The 23,375-nt window shown below is 35.9% G+C and overlaps 1 protein-coding gene across 1 annotated transcript in view; it reads right to left on the bottom strand.

Moving 5' to 3' along the window:
* The window catches only part of LOC129229722 (homeobox protein Meis2-like), a 95,181-nt gene that overhangs the window by 23,297 nt on the left and 48,509 nt on the right, over positions 1-23,375 (bottom strand). Inside the window, exon 7 of the mRNA XM_054864085.1 lies at positions 8,221-8,358. Coding sequence (XP_054720060.1) covers positions 8,221-8,358 — 138 coding nt within the window. The remainder of the gene's footprint in view (positions 1-8,220; positions 8,359-23,375) is intronic.

Consider the following 23,375-nt stretch of genomic DNA (forward strand, 5'->3'; position numbering starts at 1 on the left):
GGTGAAAAATTACCGCTATTTACTGCGTTACAAGCAAAGAAACAAAAAAAGGTGAATACGAGGTAAATGTTTTTGAGCTTTTCTGTTATATTTTGCCTTTTGTTTTAAACACTTATTTTCTTCAAGCTAAGATATTTACTATTTCTTGCAATAGAGTGTTTTTGCTAACATCGTATTGAAGAAAAAAAATCATGACCTGCGTCGTAAAATATGATATGTATTGTTGTTAAAATTAACAACATGTTTGTTAAAATAAAATTACACAGATGCTTAATTTAATTCATTAGGTATACATTCCATTAATCGGCATGTAAAAGATCCCTTAGGTCGTTTGACTGTGAATACTCTTGACAAAATTAAATTCATTTTGCAGTTTCGCATCGAAGAGAGCTCAGGTGTCTCCATCTGGTGGAAACTGGGCATCAAATTTTCCTGTGACATTCACATCCGCGCCTTAATGGTGGCATATGAATGACTGGATGCCATATCGTTGGTTCGCACTTGTTCCGCAAAAGGCTAAAGCCTCTAACACAGCCCGTTAGAAAGAAAAAAAATAATGATAAAAAACGGCAATCGCCTTTTCCGATATTTAAAATTTTTTCGAACAGCTTTCACCCTTTGAGGAATAGCGACTTCACTTGAGAACACCATTTATTTCTTGCTTCTCTTTTTTTTTCAGCTAACTGAAATCACTGTGTCAGTTGGCTGAAGAGAAGAAAAAATATATATATAAAAAATGGTTGCAACAAAGGAAGCCTCCGTCCCCCAAAGAGTTAATAGTTTGTTCAAGCTTTTAATTGATGATTAGGAATGATAATTAGAAAACGGATAAGATTGGAAATATCATTCTATTTCGTGGTATCAAAAGAATATTATAAATGTAAATAAATAAAAACTAATTCAAGCTTTTAAATGAAACCTTGTTAATATTTTCGTTGAGAGAGTTGTGGGATTTTGCTCTGAACTGTTGTTCAAATCGGACAGGGTTACGTTATGTAACATTCATATAGTTATACATTCGACTCCATAGATATAGATTTATTTATCCTCATATAAATAGTGCCGATGATCGAGTAACCCGCGTGGTTTCAACAATGAATTCGCACCACGGCATGATATGTAATTCGATAATATGTTTTGGTAATGTTTAACATGCAAGGAAATGCTTTATTGTGACAAGGCTGAACTCGATCCAGTAACTTGAACAGTTTGTACTGGTAAGACTGTGTCATATCAGAGGAATGAAGAAACGAAAACAATGAACGCTATCTACTGGAGTTTAGGGTTAATCCACTGGTGTTAGAGTTAAAATTTCAACTATCAAAATATCAACAAACAGGCAAATTGCTTCGTTCAAATGAAGAAGAGTAGAAGCAATTTTCACCCGTCATGCCTTGACGGGTGACTTTCTAGTTTTCAAATAAAATGGCATAAGTACATATGTACATATTTTGTTGAAATATATTACAAAGCTTTAATATTCTATTAAATTATCGCATGCATTTTCCAAGTAATTTCTAGAACAGTTGTTTCGTTTTCCGTTTTTCTTTTCTTGTGCCCTTTTTTATAATAGAAAATATATCACTTATTTTCAGGAGGGACAGAGGTTCACCCATATTTTGAAACTTTGTATGTGATTACCACTTAACATAAACTTTTTGTTAACTAATTTTAACTAATGACTCTATTAAATTCAATTATTTAATTAATTTTAGTTAATTATCATATTTTAATGATCAGTTTTTAATTGGATTTTATCTTAGTCTTGTGTAATTTTCAGCTACTAATTCTGCTTTAGCATGCTCCTCTTTTGAAGTTCGTGCAACCTTGGACCCCCCCCTTAACAAAGTTCTAGCTACGTGCCTGTGCACACATGCATAAACATAGGGAAATTTGGTTACTATTATCAAAAAAATCATAAATAAAGTAGACTCATGCATACAAATTGAAATTGTAATCAAGAATTCAACTTCTATGTAACTAGATTAAAATCAGCTGCACAACTAAGTTGAATGTTCTTATTGAATAAATGTTCAATCTAAAGCATTACTTTAATACATTTTATTCTGTTTTTAATGTTTGTTCACAAAATACAATTTTTCTAAAAACATAGTTTTGGACACTTTTGGGCCAGTTTTGGACACAAGGGTTTTGGACAGGACGGTAAAAAACCAGGGTTTTTTACCGTGGTTTTTACCGTAGTGTCCAAAATCTTGCCAATCCTGCTTACCACTAAACCTTCCACTAGCGCAGCCAGAAATACCTTCTGGAGGGGGTTTTTTGATCAAAAATACCTTCTAAAGGGAGTTTGTTGATCAAAACAACCCTTTCATATGCATAAACTACTGTATTAGAATTTGCATTTAGGTTAAAACCAACCGCCCCCCCCCCTCAACCAGGGTTTAAGTTGGGTTCAAAAGTTCTTTAGCATAAAAGCTAAAATTGAGGGGAAAATGTTAGCAAAATGGTAAAATGTTACACATTCTCATATATTTATATATGCCTCAGTGCGTTTCATCTCCAGTTGAAAATACAATTCATATTTCATCTTGTGACACCTTTGAAGAAATAAGTACAACAGTTATTTTTTTAAAACATAAAATAAAAAAAGAAAACACGATTGGTGTTTAGAACGTTGCAGTCCCATCCTCCTAATAAAGCAGTTATTGGGGGACATAATGCTGGATAAGACTAATAGTTATTGAACTTAATTGTAGTTTAAACATCTTAGCTAAGATTTAAAAAAGATTAAGGTGATTATCGCCATGCATGCTTCCTCCTCTAGGATCATACATTTCTTCTTTTTTTTTTTCATTTATTTATTTTTTATTTGAGCAAAAAAGCGAAAATGCGTTGCTTTATTTTCGCAATTCAGATAGTGTTTTCGCATTATGCGAAAAATGCGACCGTAGCGGAAACTCTGCCCTCAACCCCCCCCCCCCTCGCTGCACACTGAAACCTTTTAATCACTTATCTTTCTTCAGAAAAAAAAATTAACCGATTCAGCGTAATATTCTTGCTATTCACGTTCGCTACCGTTGAATGAATCGAAATTCTTTTGGTATTGCCTTCGCGAATAGGGGGGAAAGAAAAGAATAAAGCTATTTTAAACTTCAAAAAACTCCTTACCAAGCTCCCAACCGTGGCTCCGTTTAGCTTAAAATTTCGTCATGAAAGCCCATCCTATACGTCATTTGTTAATCACTACTCAAACTTCGTAAACATTTAAGTTAACTACATCTTTATTTTCTCGGTTTGTGTATAGAGTGTAGAATAAATCGTTTGATAGCATATTAATTGCAACTTGGACGGAAGCTTGTTATTTTCCCTAAAACGTGGCACTCTCCCGCTTATAACTTCCTTTTAGCATTAATTAATTTTATAAAAATTTCACTATATTATATTCAATTGAAGTTCATCTTTACTAATAATAAAACTGAAAGTCTGGATCTCTGTCTGTTTACGCGCAGCGCTTAGACCGTTCGGGCCGATTTCCATGAAAATCGACACAAAATTAGTTCGTAACATCGGGGTGAGCACCTCGTAGCTATTTTTCAAAAATTCGATTTTTTTCTTTTTCTGTTTTCAAGAATATTTACCGAGCAAATTACCATACCCTGGACGAACAAGCAGTAGCGTAGCGAGAAAAAATCCTTGGGGGGGGGGGGGGGGTAATTTTTTCCATGGGCGGATTAAGACTGAGTTCCTGGGGGGGCAGATTTTTTTTTTTTTTTTTTTGGAGCAACATTTTTAATTGCCCCCCCCCCCCTCTCCCATGTTTTTGTCTGTTTTCTGTGATGCCTATGGCCATTCTTTACTTTTTTTATGTGTTCCTTTTCATTACTGTGTGTAATCGTGCTGTCCTTTTTAAATTGACCTTAAAAGAGAGGGGGCTGGTATTAAAAGAGTGACGCAGTGCTCCCTTTTAAGTGGGATATAGAATATCTCAGTTTTATGGGGCCCAGGGGTTACTCCCCCGGAGGAAATTTTTCTAAAATGAATATAAAATTCTGCATTTTGAAGGTCTTATAAAGGTTAATTGGAAATAATAGGCAATTTTTTTTTTTTTAAGTTTTATGCTTTAAAAGTGCTTTGTGATGTAAGTTAATACTTTTAGGTGCACAGATTTAGAGAATAGGTATCAAGAGAGTAACATACTACCCATTTGAACAATTCTTAATCTATACACTTGATAAGAAATAAAATTGAAGCACACTTTGCTTAGGAGTTTCAAAGACTTGTCTAATTATTTTCAAGGTTTGGTTGATGGTTAGATTGGGTTTTGGCTCAAGAGCCCTTGTATGATATACTGCGCCAATTCTTTTCAGGATTTTAGAACCTATCAATAATTTGCACTTTCCAGTCTCTGAAATTGAGTAGTAGATTATACAGTTGTACAGTATTGTTTCAAACTTTGTAAGAAACGGATATTTTAAGTTTAAAAGAAAAAATAAACTTTAATTTCCTATTCAAAAAGAAAAAATCATGATTTTTTTTGTTATAAGATTTTGGAAGATAAGTTGGTTACTATAAAAACTCCTCCCAAAACTGGGGGCATTGTCCCCTTTGCCCCCCCCCTATAAATCCACCCATGCTCTTCTAAACTATTCAAAAACGAAAAAATAATGATTTTTTTTTTAAATTTTTAGATGTGTTGTTACTACATAAAGTCCTCCCAAAACTGGGGGGGGCATTGCCCCCCTCTGACCCCCCATAAATCCGCCCATGATTTTTTCTGAAGTTTAAAGTAAAGCTGTGCCCTCGAGTTTATACACACACACACATATATATATATATATATATTATATTATATATATATATATATATATATATATATATATATATATATATATATATATATATATATATATATAATTTTTTGAGGCTCATGGGGGGGGGGGGGTTCTAACCCACCTATCCCCCCCGTGGCTACGCCACTGCGAACAAGTTACCATAACGTGGACGAGCAAAATACCAGATGCAACCATTGGCGAGCAAATGAACATAGCAAATTGGCGAGAAAATTCATCATCCATTATTTGTGAATATGCAGGCAAACCAAATGACCTTTAATTTTCTACTACGGGCAAAGCCGTGCGGATACCACTAGTTCACTATAAAAGTAAAAGAACTAAAGTGCTTCATATACCAGGGCTCTACAAATTAAAAGTGGGGGCCCAAAGCCTACAATTTAGAGCTATCGGAATTCAGTGGCAGATTAAAAATTTGAGGGCCCGACGGAACACGTTTTGGGAGCCCTATGTCTTTGGCAGAATTTATGTAAATTATTTTTCATTTGCATTTGTGAATCCCCTTCGGAGCACCTAGCAATTGAGACATGGTAGAATGAATAAAAATTCTCTTTTTAGGAAGTCTTTTAAAAAAATTTTTCCCAATGAATAAATTATTATTATTTTATTATTTTTATAAAAATACTTCATGTATTGTTCATATAGTTTTTATGTTATGTACAGGGCCCGATTAAGACATCGGCGGGTCATAGGTCAAACCAACTTTCGAGGGCCCCTGTAGTCAAACCTTACCATTTGCTAAGACAATTTCAGTAACTCTGGAGCCTCTAAAAAGCGGAGGCTCTAGGCCACGGCCTATTCAGTAAACAGGTCTTGGCTACGCATAATTCTTTAAAATATTTCCGGCCTTGTCCCGGAAAGAAACGGTAATCAAGCCCTGTCAGAAATAGAAAGCAGAAAAAAAGGAGAGGAACCAGGGTAGGAGTGAGGGGTGGGGGGAAAAAAGCAATCCCTAGATTCTATCACGATTCGAAATGGTCAGTGATTTTCTTTCTTTTTGACAGGTGGACGCTCCGAAAGACTATCCCCTCCGCCCGGCACAAAGGGGCCAGTTAGCACCGGACACTCAAAGCGGTCATTGCTCGTTAGCCACTCCTCAGCAAACCATAAATTTGCTAGGGCGGGGGCAAAGGTTCTATTACTTTGGCAGGGTCAAGAGGTATCTTTTTACCTTCTCGGCGGACGATAAGCATCGTACGATCCGACTTTCTGAAGTTTCCAAGGGAATGGAGATGTGACACAGTACTTTTCTAATTAAACATTTTCCGTTTTTATTTTCTACTAGTGGTATCCGCGCGGCTTTGCCCGTAGTAGAAACTTAAAAGGTCTTTTGGTTCGCCTGGTATATTTAAAAATAGTGCATGGTGCGTTTCTCGCCAATTGGCTTGCCCATGTTACGGTTCCACGTTATGATAACTTGGTAATTAACTCGTTCATCTTATGATAATTTTGCTCGAGAAAATGGTCTTAAAATTGGAATAGAAAAAGAACAAAATCGAATTTTTCGAAAAATGGCTTCGAGGTGCACACCCCGATGCTTTAAACTAATTTTATGCCAAATTTCATGAAAATCGGCTGAACGATCTAGGTGCTATGCGCGTCACAGATATCCTGACAGACATAGAGAGATCCGGACAGAGAGATTTTTCAGCTTTATTATTAGTAATGATTTTGTAACTTGAAAGAGTTTTAAGCTTCCATTAAAGCTATTTGAAAATAAATGTATGCATGCAAAATTTACGCAAGGCAAACATTGAATTAAATACAAAATGAAACTGTTCATCATTTCGGCGAAACAAGTTAAGGAAAATGACTCAAAATAATTTTCGTTATATCCACTTTAATGTCAAGCAAACAGAAAATAGATTGCAATACCTAATTGGTTTTAGTAGTGTACGGACTTGAAAAACTAAGTATCCTGAATGGTCAGATAGTTTGAAAGTAATTTTCATTCCATGTAGTTTTAAAAGTAACAGGAAAATAAGTTAGTCAAAAAGCAATTTTGACCTCCTCTTGTAATTAGTATTATTTGACGTAAAAGAACAAATATGATTTTATCATAATTCTCTTATTCTGATATACTTTTTAAGTCCCCTTTTAGATCTTTAGCTGTTGTACAATGCAGTACAGGTAATCTCAAAGCGAGTTCCTGTTTGTCCCTGCGAGTACCTGTTATTCCAGAGCATTCAAAGTTTCGACAATTAGCTACAATGTTGTTGTGCCATATCCATGCCAATAACTGTGACACAAAATCACTCCATGAATAAAACCAGTGTGGGCAGGTAAAGAGCAGTAACTGCATTATATATATATATATATATATATATATATATATATATATATATATATATATATATATATATATATATATATATAAAATTTTTTTTTTTTTTTTTTTTTTTTTTTTTTTTGCATTTTTGTCACGCATTGCACATTAGCTGTATTGTGCAAGCTTGCATATTTTGTTTCCGCTGAAAAAAAAAGTCACATTCCTACCTTTTACTTATTATTAGTACGGAATCCAAAACGCATTTCTTTCAAATATCTCCAAAACTCATTTCTGCATATACTGTCGTTTACCTGCCCACGGCAGAGTAGCTCATCAATTATTATTTTTAAAGATTTTAACAAGGATAGGAAACATACTAACAAGTTATTATGTCTTTATTTATTATACTTCTGACAATCCTACCGTTAAAATCTGAAAACACGTTTTTCCACTGATTTACAAAAAAAAAAGCTGATGTGTGCATCACATGACTTCCTTTTACTCCAATTTAATGTCAATTCCCCATTATTGGCAGTTTTAATGTGATTCAATAGTTTACTCTCTAAATATACCAACAGTGGCCAAATTGAAACCAGATTAAAAAAAAAAAAAAAAAAAACCGCCAAATTTGTCGCCAAATTGGCGACCAAAAATACTGGCGATATATCGCCAAGCGTCCGCCAAATTAGAACACCACTTGAGTTTACATCGAAATTAACAATGATTTTCCCCCAAAAGGGGTTAGTTTCCCCTTTAGAAACACCTGAATGCAACCAAAAAGGAAGGTGCACAACTTGACCCCACTAGGAGTCTACGTACCAAATTTTAACTTTCTAAGACATACCGTTCTTGAGTTATGTGACATACATACGCATATACATACATACATACAGACATCACGAGAAAACTCGTCGTAATTAACTCGGGAATCGTCAAAATGGATATTTCGCGTGTCTATTCGTTCTTAGGCTCTTATCCACGTGTGATTGAGTCGGAAAAAAAAAACACCCATTCGGTGGTGAGCAAAATGGGGAAATTAAGGTCGATTTTTGAGTGAAATTTTTTTCGCGAATACAATACTTCCTTTTCCGTAAAAGGAAGTAAAAAAAATCAAAAAAAAAAAAAAAAATCTGGGCTTACCGTGAGGTGCTGGAAGAGCCACGCTCTCATGATATTGGTGGCCACTTTGGGGAAGATGCCTCGTTTCTTCTGCCTCTTCTTGCTCCTCTCGTCGTCGTCATCATCTCCGGAACCATCTCCAGAACAGATGCTGGCGTCCTCCTGAGGAAAAAATTGGTTCTCACTATTTTTGAACAAACCACTCGATGTTGAATGGTGTTCATTCAACCTAATAGTCATGAACGGCTGTTGCCAGGGTTCGAAATAAGCAGTAGTTACTCGTAGTTGTTTTTGCTGCCGAATTTTCAATTAAGACATAGCATAACTATCTTAATTTTACTTTCAGTGGCAATTTTTTCCAAAGGTTATATATAAAGGCTGTGATAGTTTACGATTACAAATGTTGGTATATATCTCCTTCATCCAGAAGAAACTTTTCCGCAACAGCATGATTATCGCAGCAGTGGAAAATGGACATTAAGTTAGAAATGAGTATCTCTATTATTATTATACTAGAAAATCTCCCGTTAAGGTATGACGGGTGAAAATTGTATCAACATTTGAACGAAGCCATTGCCTGTTAGGTGATATTTTGATAGTTGAAACTTTAATTCCAGTGGATTAACCCCAAACTCCAGTCCGGATCCAGTTTTACCTCGTCAAAATAAAGCATTTCCCTGCATGTCAAACATTACCAAAAAATATTATTAATTATCCTGCCGTGGAGCGAGTTTCATTGCTGATGACGTCAGGGAGCGTTACTCGATCATACGGTATTACATAAATATATATATGAGGATATTATCACTCAGGGGCGGATACAGACTACGATTTTAGGGGAGTCATGCTAATGAAAGCCCCCCCCCCCCCCGAACAAACTTACGGTTTTGGGCACGAAATATTTCTAAAAATGCTTGGGTGACAGCAAAAAGCACGAAATCGGTCAGGAATAGGACTCCTAATATGCAAATCGTTTGCGAATTAATTTCATAAGCAACAAAAGAAATTAAAAAAAATACTTTCAAAAATAATTAATAAATTGAAAAGACAACTGAAATCATTTATATTTTATTCATAAAATATTCGAATACAATGTTGATGGTAGTATTGTCGATAGTTTAGGGGGGGGGGGAGGGGGGTTATGACCCCCATGACCCTCCCCTTGTATCCGCCACTGCTATCACAATTATTATTATTTATCACTGTTATTATTATTATCATACACCAGTATCACTATAATTTTTGCTATTATTAATTTGTTTTGTAGAAAAATATTTTATGATAGTTAAATGGATAATAAACATGCTCACAATGAACTTAAAATGATTCATACATCATAATTTATAGTACGATATCACCTGATGTGGATATGAAGGGATGTACCAAGATAAATCATTGTTGAAGTTAAAAATGTAACTTATAATCACCATGTCGATCAAAAAAAATGATATTTATCCATCGCACAGTGAAATCTAGCACAGAAAAGTTAAGTAGAAGTTGAAAATTTAATTACAAAAAGCAGCAAAACTTTAACTGACTACCCAATAGCATTTAGAAGACTAAGGTTTCTAGCATTAGTGTGACAATGAATAAGAAGATTTAATACAATTAGTACCGGAAAAAGAAACAGGATACCAGACTGTATACCTTAAATAGCCATCATGAAACAGTAAATGTCCTACAATTGGATTAACAGAAGTGTAATTGAGGTTTAGTAGAAGAGGGAAAAGATCTACAATACAACCCTAAGGGCAGTAATTAAAGTGAACGCTGGAATAAGTAACGCAAGAAAAACGAATTTGAAACTCTAGTTCTCTAGACAGTGAAATTCTGGCAAAATTTATATACGTTTGCTTCGGAGCTTATGTTACCAGTAGCATTATTACTATGCAGACAGATATTGGGTTGATTAACTGTTAAACTATTTAGTAGGATTCTTTTCCTACAAATGCTGTGTAAATAATCTTTGAAAGGATGAATAGGTAAAGATTGCTTCAGAGACTACAGTAGGGTGTGCCGAAAAACAACTTTTTTTAAATTTCAATGATGGGTAGCGCGGAAAAGGTGCCTTTGGTGGAACAAAGTGCAAATAGAAAATTTGAATTTTTTTGCACAATTTCTTGATCTGCCGCAATTGGGTTGAAGTTCCAAAAAAATGCTGCGTTTTCATGTTTTTAGCCAAAAGTAACTTTGTTCTTATTTAAAAAGATTTACCAATGATTAAGAACGAGTTCTGAGTTACTCCCGTTGGTTTTGAAACACAAGCCAAACAGTGAGCTGCACTACTTTTTCTAATAGCATATTTTAAATTAAAAAATTTATACATAATAATTAGTTAATTTCTAACACACCACGCATCTAGAAATTCATCACACATGATAAAATCATGTAATTATGGATGAGAAATATAGCGAAAATAAAGTTTTTACTATTTGAGAAAAATTATTGATAACGTTAAAAAAACTGAAAAATTGCCAAAACTTCTAATCATTTGCGGCTAAGGAAAGAAGTATACCACACATCTCAAAATTTTATGGGAGTTTAGTGCCACTAATGGCACTTTTTCCACGCAACTCATAATCGAAAATAGAAACATACTATTTTTACTAATTTTGGCTACAAACATGAAAATACAGCATTTTTTCGAAACTTCAACCCAATTGCGGCAAATCATGTAATTGTTCAAAAAAATTCAAATTTTCTATGTGCACTTTGCTCCACTAAAGGCACCTTTTCCGCACTACCCATCATCCAAATAAAAAGATAGTTGCTTTTCGGCCCACCCTACTGTACAGGGGTTTCACTGAATAAAATGCAGTAAAACCCCGTTGTAGTAATATCTGATACAACGATAATTTCTCTCGAAAACGACAATATGTTGAGGTCCCTATAAGTTTATTGCAATTATAAAAATGTAAATCGCTTTTCAAATTATTATTTATAGTTTGAATATTTATAATGGCTTGATGTTTTGTGACATTGTGTGTGTGTTGAACTTTTTATCAATAAAGTTATGGCCATCTCAGCGGTGGTGTGTGTGGGAGGGGGCAACCACAAAGAGCCCTTATTTCAAACATTTTCGCCAATCCAAAAACTATCCAAATACGATTGTTAAAAACATATGTAAGGTCTTTTTCAGTAAGTTACCGTCTATAGCCAGGGCTAAGCAGAAATACATGAAATAAAAACGAATTCGTTCGAGAACGAGCGGGTCCTTGGACGGATTGACTGAGCTGGCGGTGTGTAATTTCATCTATGGTGAGGAGGTCTGTTATGACTCCCCTCCCTCCCCCCTCCCAGAAGGCAATTTTTGAGCATTACTAGTAAACCGTTTGATTGAAGTCACACGAGACTAAATGCTGCGCTTCGAATTTCCTACCGCAAATTTCTTCGTGCCAGAAAACTTCAAAAATCTCACCCATTCTAAACTTTGCGAAGTAGCTCTTCTGTAAAAAACAACCCCCATTTACTAAACTCCCCGAAAAACGGGGAAAAAAAAAAATCGGGAAAGAAATAAAGGTGAAAAGGTAACCATAAAATCCTCTTAAATTTATCCAGCAGATAAAGGAAACTGCCATCTCCTGTTTCTCTCCTGGCTCCTGGATAAGGGAAATAAATGACTCCCAAACACCCGTCTGTCAGAAAAGCGCCAAACCATCGACTCCGCAGAAGAGTAGTCAAAAAAATCTCTGGACGCGTAGTTAATGTTCCGCTATCTCCTTACAGCGGGGGAGGGTTTAGAACCCAAAGAAAGATGGATGAGAATCCTAACAAGCGGGAACGCCAGGCCAGAGATTCCCCCGCGCTTTTTTTTACTTGTTTCTTTCATCGTCTGTCCTCTGCGCCAGGGATTGGAAGATGATCCCGTGAAGCCTTATCCACATGCCTATGTTGATACCGGTGACTGGCAACCGCAGAAGAGATTCGAGAATCCCTGCACATGAGGACATAGACACAACCATGAAGAAGCGGAAAAGAAGTTTATGGAGAATGCTAAGCTTGGACCAGTTGTGCAGCGAAGGGGGGCTTTGGGGGGGGGGGTGGACAAAAACACCCCCAGAATAATTGCTTTTAACATAAATGCAAATTCTAACACTGTAGTTTATGCATATGAAAAAAGTCTGTTTTGATCAAAAAAAAAATCCTTCAGAAGGTATTTTTGACCCCCCCCCCCCCAAAAAAAAAACCCTCCAGAAGGAATTTTTGAACAAAAAAAAAAAAAAAAAAAAAAACTCCCTCCAAAAGGTACATTTGTAAAAAAAAAAAAGCCCTCCAAAAGGTATATTTTTGATCCAAAAAAAAAAAAAACCCTCCAGAAGGAATTTTTGAACAAAAACTCCCTCCAGAAGGTATATTTGAAAAAAAAAAAAACCCCTCCAGAAGGTATTTTTGAACAAAGAACTCCCTCCAAAAGGTATTTTTGAACAAAAAAAACTCCCCGCAGAAGGTATTTTTGAATACAAAGAAACCCCTTCAGAAGGTATTTCTGGCTGCACCAGTGGCTTGGAGACCTCAAGCTTAGTGATGCGAGAATGAAGCTCCGTTTCTGGAGGGTACTAGGTTTGAATCCCAGTGCTCATCACCATGACTATTGAGTTCTTGTAGAGCTAGATACCTGGATTTTTGAATAAATATATCTGGTTCAATAGATTTTTTCCCCCAGCAAAAATGTTTCGTTTTCCGAGTTTTTCAAATATATTATTTCGCTTTTTGCAGAAACTTATTTTATTTGTTGTAAATTAAACTTCATTAAAGTAACAGTTTATAGTTGTATTGTTTGACCGTGCTAAGATGCTATAGAAATCCGCGTTACTCCGAATAGTTTGTACAGCAATAAAATGCTAAATATAGAACGTGGGACAACCACAGGTTCCCAGAACTTTTACTTTTCCTCCTTCATTTCTTTCCTGATTGTGTCTGTCTACTTATTGATATTTTTGGGGGAGTTTAGTAAATGGCGTTGTTTTTACAGAAGAGAGACTTCAAAAAGTTTAAAATGAGGAGATTTTCAAAGTTTTCTGGCACGAAGAAATTTGTGGTGGGAAATTCGAAGTGTAGCATTTAGTTTCATATGACTTAAATCAAATGGTTCACTAACGCAGCCAGAATTGACCTCCAGGGGTGGGGAATCACAACAGACCTTACATTGGGATTGGAGAAACTTTAAATTTTCTGAATAAAACTTCAAATTTTCCAGATAAAATAGAAACATACATACATACTTGCACCTAATGAGAAGAAACGTCAAGCGTCAAATAAAATTTTAAAAAATTGTAATTTTGCACTGCTGTCTCCAAACTTGGCGAATCGTACAACAAAATTTGCCGAATAAGGAAATTTTTTGGGAGGTCGTAGTGACCTCTCATCGGGACGATCCTGCCAAAAGCTTTCACTTAAAATAGAATGAATAGTACCTGAGAAAGTAGTTTATTCCCCATTGTTTGAAATGAATAGTCCGGCTTTCCCCCCTTACGATAATATTAAACTTTTCTCAAATTTAGATAAAAATTGAATTGCAAATACAACTTTGGGGCTCTTTCTAACTTCATGACCTGTCTGAATATTTTGCCATTATTTTTCGCTAATTTATAAAGGCAACTGTATCAAAGCGAATCTATAAGCAAACTGTCTGAAACCAGGAACTGAGCAAGATTGACTAATAACGACAGAAAATAAGTAAGTCAACACCAAAATTGCCAAACTTGGAAACTAAAATTCACGAATGAGACCACTCTAAAAACTTTCCATAAGAGGTATAAAACTTTTTTAAAGATTCCCCACATCCGATTTTTTTCTTTCTGACCATGGAAGAGGAGTAAAACCAACCATAACACTATCCTCAAAAACTAATCACATTACCCCCCCCCCCCCCCCGAAATTTAACCATATCCCCATACGATTTTTTCTTTCGTTCTAGCAATGTCACTGAATGGCATGGAAATTTCGACCGACCAACTGACAGTCTTGCGCACTAATATTTAAGTAACCAGGCGTAAAGTATAAACCCTAATACTAAAATTCCTTCGAAAAAGTATTTGAATAAAATATGATTTAAAATAACTTTAAAAACTATGTTATATTCAGCGATTAATTTTTAATAATATGAAGTGCTGGAGCTTTAACCCTAATTATTAATAAAAGCTAACAACTTGAAAATAACTTTCTCATGTTGTTTGACAAGAATAAAACTTTTAATTGGAAGAAGGAAGTTATCAGTGGACACCCGTCCCGATTTTGTGGCATATTCTATTTTTTTAGAGGTCATTGACTCAGTAATGTTAAAATTCGATAGAAGAGCCCAATTTTACACACACACAAGCAGCTTCAGGGACGCCGCTCTCTAAACCCCTAACTTTTTTGGACTCTCCCCCCCCCTCCTCTTTTTTCGCCACACCAACTGCCTATGCGTATTTTAATTCACAAAAGAGAGAAAGAAGGAAATCAGAAACTGAGCTTCCATATGAATTAAATCCTAGATATAATCGATCTAATCTATATATATAAAAATGAATGTTTGTCTGTATGTCATCCATGAACTCAAAAACTACCCGGCAGATTTGGCTGAAACTTTCACCGTTTGTTATTTTTGGTACTGGGAATGTTTATAGACCAGTTCGAAAAAAATCCGATCGATACTTCCTTTTTTATTCCAATTTAAGTCAATCCATTGGATAAATACGAATAAAATTATCGGCTGCAGAAATTAATTCGCGTGAACGATCTCATTGATAAGAAATTAGCTGTTGCCATTTTTCTTGAGTTTGAACAAATAAATTCTTTCTTTATTGTTTTATGGCTTTTCATGCAACGGGGGGATTTAAAACTTTTTCTATTTGATATTTTTAGCGATTGATAGATCTTGCAAACTGCGTGAGTACAAAATTTGAGTATAGTCACGGCTTCACTTGATACCTGGACCGATTATTCTGAAAATTGCTATATATATGTATTTTTCCACGGAGAAGGTGCATAATATGCTCATTGAAGCCACTCGCCACCAGGTGGCACTGCAGAGTAGCAACTTCTGCCCCGTTCAACCGATTGTCATGAAAATCAGTATAATGATGTATTTTTTTTGTTGGCGTAGCAACGCGCGTCGGGTACAGCTAGTTTTTAATGAAAAATTTAAGCTTAACAAACAGCTCTCTACAAAATTCGACACTTTATTTATTTATTTATTTTTTTCGAATATCTACGCTTTGATTTATCAATTTAGACCAGCGTACTGCATCGACTATCTCCATTTGGTAGCAAGTAGCAACTGAAAATTCTTTCACAATGCTACATGTATGTCTACAAGGAATAAAATGATCTTCAAATGCCTTTAAAATACCACATACTGAGCATACAAATACGTTCCGGCAGGATCGTAACCACTTCTGGCTCTCTCGAAACGGATCTGAACCCCCTGTTAACTCTTTTAGCCCCCTCCTCCACTTCCTGTTCGGAAAAAAAAAGCCGTAGAAGTGGCATGCCCTTATTTACATACACACTGCCACCCGCAGTTCCTATTCAACCACCAGACGGGGGAAGGGGAGAGGGTCTCTTTTGGTGGTGTAGTTCCTCGAAATGGATTCGAAAGCAGGCCCATAACAACATCCTTCCACAATCCTTCTGAAAGGGGTGGGGAGACATTTGAATAGGCTCCAATTTGCTGCAGTCCCCCCCTATTAAGTGCGCTCGGGACTTAAATTTGTGTCACCTTTTCCCCCGGTAATCCAATCAGGAGCTCACACGTTTCGCGGATAACGATGGGAGACGGACACAGAAGGGCTGCTGACGAGAATGGCTTGGCGACATGACGCCACATTTGGCATCGTTTAAAAGTAAATGTTCCGGAAGCAAGAATGCAAATTTGGCTCGAGAAGCGATCTGATAAATTTAAGTTTCGGCACAGTTGAATGTAAGCGTCTGAAACAAAATGATGTAATTTTACTTATGCAAAATAGCATTATAAAAGATTTGAGATGAACTTTTCAAAATAAGAAAAGCTTTCAATCCTGGTGAGCCATATTTATCAACTAAAAAGCTCAAGACTGAAATCCTGTTGCAGCCAGGGCCCGATTAAGATGTCAGGGGGCCCTAGGTCATACGCTTTTTTGGGGCCCTAGTGTAGTCAACACTTATAATTTTAGCCATTGCCGAAAGTAGTTTCAGCTATTGGTTAAAAAAACAGCCCTTTGGGGCCCCCTAAAAAGTGGGGACCTTAGGCTACGGTCTAGTTGGCCTATTCAGTAATCAGGCCATGGTTGCAGCGAATAACCATACAACGAAGTATACGTTTCAACGCAAAAAATTTTCAGTCCCTAAATAATTTTCATTACATTGCTTGAATTCTGTTACTATGAAATTCCCGAAACAACGAAGAAAATTTGATGTCCCTTGAAGTTTGTTGAAATGTGACTTCACTGTACATTTGGTTGAGAATACGTGAAAATAACTAGTGTGTAAAAACACAAGACTAGTAAGTCCCCCTAATTCTGATTATTTCTGCTCTCTTTCTCCTTTAAAATTTTCAAAACTTTCTGGAACTCTGCTTCGATGCAAACCTATGTAATAAAATTAATGTAATCTTATATAATTAAAAACTTAGCGTATCTATGTATGAACCTATCTATGTTCAAGTTACTTCTCCAGTGAACTGTCCATCGAGTTAGGTATCGATAGATTTGTAAGTTTCCCGTCTTTATGTTCGGCTATTTAACATAATCCTCCGATAATAATTAGCGGAGATATTAATTAAAAACCATATAAATTATGATACTTAGATTTCGGACAAAAATCCCTATTTTTCGAAGGCTTTCCACATTTAAATTATTATTCAGTGCTTCATCTCAACTTTCCATAACAATGTTTTTATTGAACTTTGTAGCGTGAAGAAAATCATTGAGATGAAAGATCTGATGCCATTTTTTTTTTTCGAATATGAACAGGTAAAATTCTTGTTTTTATTTTGAGGCTTCTCCTGTAATCGGGGGATTTAAACTGTTTAATTTTTGGTTATTTTTCCGAAATTTGCCGCAAAGTTTTACTGATTTTTTTTTTTTTTTGTTTTGTTTTTGTCCAAGCCTGATTGTTGAACACGCGTCACTTCACATAACTTTATCAAGTTTTTTTACTTATTCATTTTTTAAATTTTCGAGGTGGACCGTGCAAAGCCGGGCGACGCAGCTAGTAAATACTGATTTCAGGGATAATTCAGCATGACCACTTAGACAATTTCAATCTGAACTGAGATGTCCAAAAAAAAAAAAAAAATCTTCCCCAACTTATCGCAATTGGTCCGACTACTTCAACTTGAAACGAAATAATTGCATCATTTCCGAAAAATGAATGTCATTAAACACTTGACGATTCGTCCTATTGAATAATTCATCACCGCTCACCATCCCCTTGCTAAATGAATTATAAATCCGGTTCTTACGTACGAATCAATCTTCAGCGGAGCCCTTCTTCTTCTTTTGGACACCGAGCGCATAAAGCAGTTAGAAGCGTTCAGCCGCAAGTCAAGTGTCCATGAATTATGCATACATCTTTACTTTTAACCTTCGCGAGGCCTGTTTCTGTGGGAAGCCCTGAAATCTAAATGATTCGCAGCCGTGGAGATGCGACGAACAAAAGTTAGTGTGCAGCAGAGAAAGTTCTACCGAGCCTGAATCGGACTATATGCAAGGACTGACCCAGAAAGTACTCAAGGAGGGGGCGATTGATTTCAGATACTTACCCTTTTACAAATGTCTAAACCCCCAATTCCCAAAATCATGAAAGATCGTCGCAAATTAAGTTTTTAAAAAAAAATTTTTTTTTGGAAGTTCTAGTTCTACAAAATTCGTAACGTGTCAATCCCATCCTTTACCCTAACGCCATCGATGTCCTAATATTGCTTTTTTTTTTTTGGACTTCAACTTAAAAAACTTTGCTGAGAAGAGTCCTCTGGAGCTCCATCTAATGTTATCTGGGTCATTATACAAAAAACGTAGGTTTTTTTTAAGTTGGAGAATTTATGAAAAGAAAAAAAAAATCTTCAATTTTTTAAAAAGTTAATTTATATAGTTCCCTTTAGGCACCTTTTTACTCTCACATAGTTAGTCACATTCTTAATTGATTATTTTATAACGTTCCTTTGTAGCTAAAATTTTGGACCTGAACGGAGGGTAACGGATAGTAAATATATATTTTAAATGTTATTTTAAAACTTTTCATTTAAATAAACTTGCACATAGTATGAGGAACACGATTTGAACTGATTAAAATTTACACATCTTTCTTAAAATGATTTTTTAAAAAAAGTTGTATGCTCCATTACATCTGTACTGTAACGGAGAATTCATATACCGGAGGATACAACTACTTATGTTTTGCTATGCACATTGTGTTGATTCAGGGTTAGCGCAACATATTATTTAGCAGTTACTAAAAAAACGAGCTGATGTGTGCATCACATGACTTCCTTTTACACCAATTTAATGTTATTTTCTTCTTATTATTATTTTAATGTGTTTCTCTCTCTAACTCTCTAAATATCACCAACAATGACCACATTAAAACCAGATAAAAAAAAATCGCCAAATTTGTCGCCAAGTTGGCGACAAAACTTGACGACCAAAAGACTGGCGATATATCGCCAAGTGTCCGCCAAATTATAACACCACTTGTGTTTGCATCGAAATTAACAATGAATTCCCCACAAAAAGGTGCAAAAGACCCTTTTAGAAGCACCCGAATTGCAACCAAGAAAGGAGATGCACAACTAGACCCCACTAGGAGTCTACGTACCAAATTTCAACTTTCTAGGACATACCGTTCTTGAGTTATGCGACATACATACACACATACGCACAAGCACATACATACGTACATACAGACGTCACGAGAAAACTCGCTGTAATTAACTCGGGAAACTTCGAAATGGATATTTCGGTCGTCTATACATTCTTAGGTACATATGTACGTGTGGTCGGGTCGAGAAAAAAACTCAACATTTATTTTTGGGTGAGCAAAATGGAAATTAAGGCCGATTTTTGAGTGAAATTTTTTTCGCGAATACAATACTTCCTTTTTTGTAAAAGGAAGTAAAAAAGTAATTCAAATTAAACTGTAAACAAAAAGGAAAAAAAAAATTGTACACAAACAATTATTTACACAAAGTTAAGGACCTAGTTGACTCAAAGAGAATAATGCTGAAATTCTTTTACACTAAGTTGTTTAGCTTCACTATGAAGACCCAGAGTTTAATTAAATAATGAACGGAGGATACAAGAAAGACTGTGACAGTGATTTAAACGATTATAAATGCTACATATTTTTTTTTTCATAACATGATTGTTTTAAACTATTAAAATGACATCAACTGATTCAAATTTCACTATTTAATCTGTTATATTTCTTTGTTATTGAGTAAATAAATGAAAAAGCACATGGGAGGAAATGTGTTGGGACATGTAACGGAGGCATACAAATATCCCTCCGTTCAATGAAAAAAACATTTAAAAAATTATAACATTAATAATTTGTATTGATCATTTTCAAAATTTGTTATACTTTTCTAAATATCATAAAAATGTGTTTCAAAGTAAATATTTTTTAAACTAACCGGGAACCGGACAAAACGTCCAGATCCAAAACATCCGAGCGACAGAACGTCCGACGGACATAACGTCCAACGGACATGATGTCCAACGGACACAATGTCCGACGGACAGAAGGTCCAAGGACAGAACGTCCACTTTTTTGGACAGCTAGGACATAACGTCCAGTTTTCTGGCAGGTTGGACAAAACGTCCGGATTTTAAAGTTTTTCCTTTGTCTCAATCAATTTTGTTGAAAAAATTTGTGTATGTGTGAAACGTGGTGCAACCACTAGCAAAAAACGAGTTTTTAATATAGAATGAGTCTGTATAGGCCCCCCCCCCCCACACACACTGACATGATAAAAAAATAAAATTTAAGTATTAGGGTCGCCCTTTTTTAATATAAAATGTGTTTTACGACAAATGTAGCGTGGAGACGACCCCCGTATTTTCACGTGATTTTTCTGCTTTTAGGCACCTGCTTGTAAGAATTCGGAATTTTGCCCGCGGGTTGGCGAGGATAGTTGCGGGTGCCTCATAAAGGTTTTTCAGGAGTACAGGGCACTTCAAGGTCATTGATTGGAGTGGGAGAGAGAAATTTTGCGGGTGGGAGGGTTTTTTAACAGCTGATTCCGCGTAGAGACAATAAACAAACCCTTTCAGTACTTGCGGTGTACGCGCGTTGTTACTAACCCTAAAAAACCTAAAAAAAAAGCGCTTTTTTTGTAGAATGATCCATCTGAGATTGGGTGCAAAAAGCTTGCACGTATTATTGAGATCCGTTAAACACATTTCCATAGCACGAAAATTATGTTGATGAGAATAAATCAGATCAACTAACAAAGGAGGGATGTTGTAAACAAATGGCAGGTTCCACTCTTCTGACAGCATTTGAAATATTCTCCATAAAAAAAGTCCTCCATCAAAAAGGATTGGCTTTTGCCTCCCTTTCAATGGACTTTTTAAATGTGAATGGTTTTTTAGGTCTGGTAGGACTTCGTCCTACCCAGGTGGGAGATAAGAAGAAGGAGATGAAAAGAATTTGATTACCACTAGAAACCGAATGATTCTCAGATATGGGAGATAGATATTGCGACGAAGAAAACTAAGGTGGAATAGTTTGCCGAGTCTATGATTTGGCGACTCTTGGAAGACATGGGCGCCCTATGCAAAGTTGCAAGGCGGGGGGGGGGGGGGCTCAAATATTTTCCCCGTGGTTTAGCTGGATATTTTCCCCGTGGAAACTGATTTCAGGACAGATTAGAGTCATTAAAATTTGACATTTTTAATAACTTATTCATTAATGGCTGGAAAAGAAATGTTTTTACATTTTTGCAACAAAAAAGTACTAAAAGCAAAAAAGTTCTAATTTCAAAAGGGGGTGGGTAGGCTCAAGCCCCCCCCCCCTTGCCCCCTATATGGGCGCCCTTGGAATGGGCCCTCGTGTTACATTTTCTGCTATCGAAGGATCAGAAAAGTACTGAACCAAAAGTTAAATATAAATTCACATTTTAAGCATTGATTAAGCACTCAAGGGCACTCAATGCAAAATTTTAAGGGGGGGGGGGGGGGGCTCAGATATTTTCCCCATAGAAACCGATTTCAGTACAGATTAGAGTTATTAAAGTTTGACATTTTTAATAAATTATTCATTAATGGCTGGAGAAGAAATATTTTTACATTTTTGCAAAGAAATAAGTACTAAAAGCAAGAAAGTTCCGAATTCTAGGGGGGGGGAGGGGCTTGAGACCCCTTTCTCCCCCTTATATGGGCGCCCTAGTTGGAAGATACTTTTAGGGGCATGAAACCTACATGTATACCCACAGCATGAAAATTATACTGAAAAGGATTTGACAACAACTAGAAACCGAATGATTATCAGACATGTATATAGAATTTACAACGAAGAAAACTAAGCTGGAAAAGTTTGCCGAGTCCGAATCGGACACAAAAAGACAGTTTTATTGAGATGACCTTATTTCTGAACCATTAATTTTAGTAGGCGCTCCAAAATCCAGGGATAATTTTTGAGGATATAAACATCTACGCATACCCATAATATTAAAATTATATTGTTGGTGTTTGACGACCACTAAAAACCAAATTAAATCCTCAGCAATGAAAATAGAAAAACGACGAAACTTGGTGTGCAGCAAGAGTTTGCGAAGTTCAAAACGGCCAAGAGGCTATTCTCAACTTGCCAAAATCTTCCTACAATCTAATACTTGCGGAGTTTAGTTCTAAATTGGCGCAGAAATAGCTCTTAAACAGGAATTTCTTAAGACTTGTTCTTAGGTTTTTTTTGTTAAAGACGCTTTTAATGACAGAACTGCCTTTTATCTTTTGTAACAAGAGTACGTGTAGTGAAGTGTAAGAAATGGCGAGGAAAACCAAATTCCAATATCAATCAATCGAAATGCTGATGGATATTATTTCTTCTCCAGAAAATTCATTGAATGAATAATAATAGCAATGTTATAAAGCACCAATATATGTATTACATTTCAGTTTTCAGGCATGTGTTTTGGTAATACAGAAGGAACCCTGTTTTCCAAGAAAAAGGTAAGCTTATAGATGAATAAGTATTTAAAAAAATGCGTTCCCAAGCCATACGCACCATGTGTAACTTTGTTATTACAGTATTTTTTGGCAGCAGAAACCAGAAATGTAAATATTTTACTGCTATTGCACCTCTACTACCAAATATATTTCTTCCTTTTGACATTCCCTTGAAGAACTTGAATGACGATTTCACTTGCTTGTTGCATTGATCCAGTAAACTGTCCCGTGTGCCTGGACGACATTCCATGCAGAGAAGCAGGGAGCTCCGAGTCAAAAAAAGAACAAAATCGTGGCGCCCAATAGAGTAGAAATCCCCCATTCTTTTGTGGGTTGTGTTCTTTTGCCCACAACCCACCCTGCGAGGTGGTTTGTGGTGAGAAAGCGCGAACAAAGGGAAGTTGTTGCTCACCTGGGAGAGAAGGTATCTTCTCTATCTCTCGTACATTGTGTGCTCACTCCCGAGGGCCACAACCTGTCACTTGGTGTTGAAAAATGATTCTGTCTGAACGCGTTTTGAGAACAATGTTTCACAAGCCCATGGAAAATTTTATTAGAAAAGGCAAAAAACTCTGGTAGCAAAGATGCTCGACAGTAGAAAACGGCAGTATAGGAAGCCGGTGATGTGTTGTTTTCTGTGCAAGTCATTTTAGTTAGGAGCAGGAGGGTACATAGGAATTTATTTCGGTAAGGGCCCAGGTCAAATATTATGAGAAATTTCCAAATTTAAATTTAGGTGCAGGATGATTCCCCCTACCTTTTATCGACGAAATAATTCAATTCTATAAATTTATCTAATTTCCAAAATCCAAATCTCCTCACACTGCGGCATTAAACAGTAAAATGGGAGAAATTAGTGAGTTTTAAGGAAACCTCTGGAGTCGACACTTGAGGGACCAATATTTTTGTCCATAAAAAAAAGGGGATGTTCGCAGAACACTTTTTCTCTCCTTTTTTATTAGGAAACTTGAAAAACAATAATTTTCCTTTTTTTTATTTGTTTATTTTTGACGATCTGGTATTGTATAGCTAAGGAAAATCCATTGT

The sequence above is a fragment of the Uloborus diversus genome, chromosome 9, assembly GCF_026930045.1.
Source record: "Uloborus diversus isolate 005 chromosome 9, Udiv.v.3.1, whole genome shotgun sequence".
NCBI classification, from domain to species: domain Eukaryota; kingdom Metazoa; phylum Arthropoda; class Arachnida; order Araneae; family Uloboridae; genus Uloborus; species Uloborus diversus.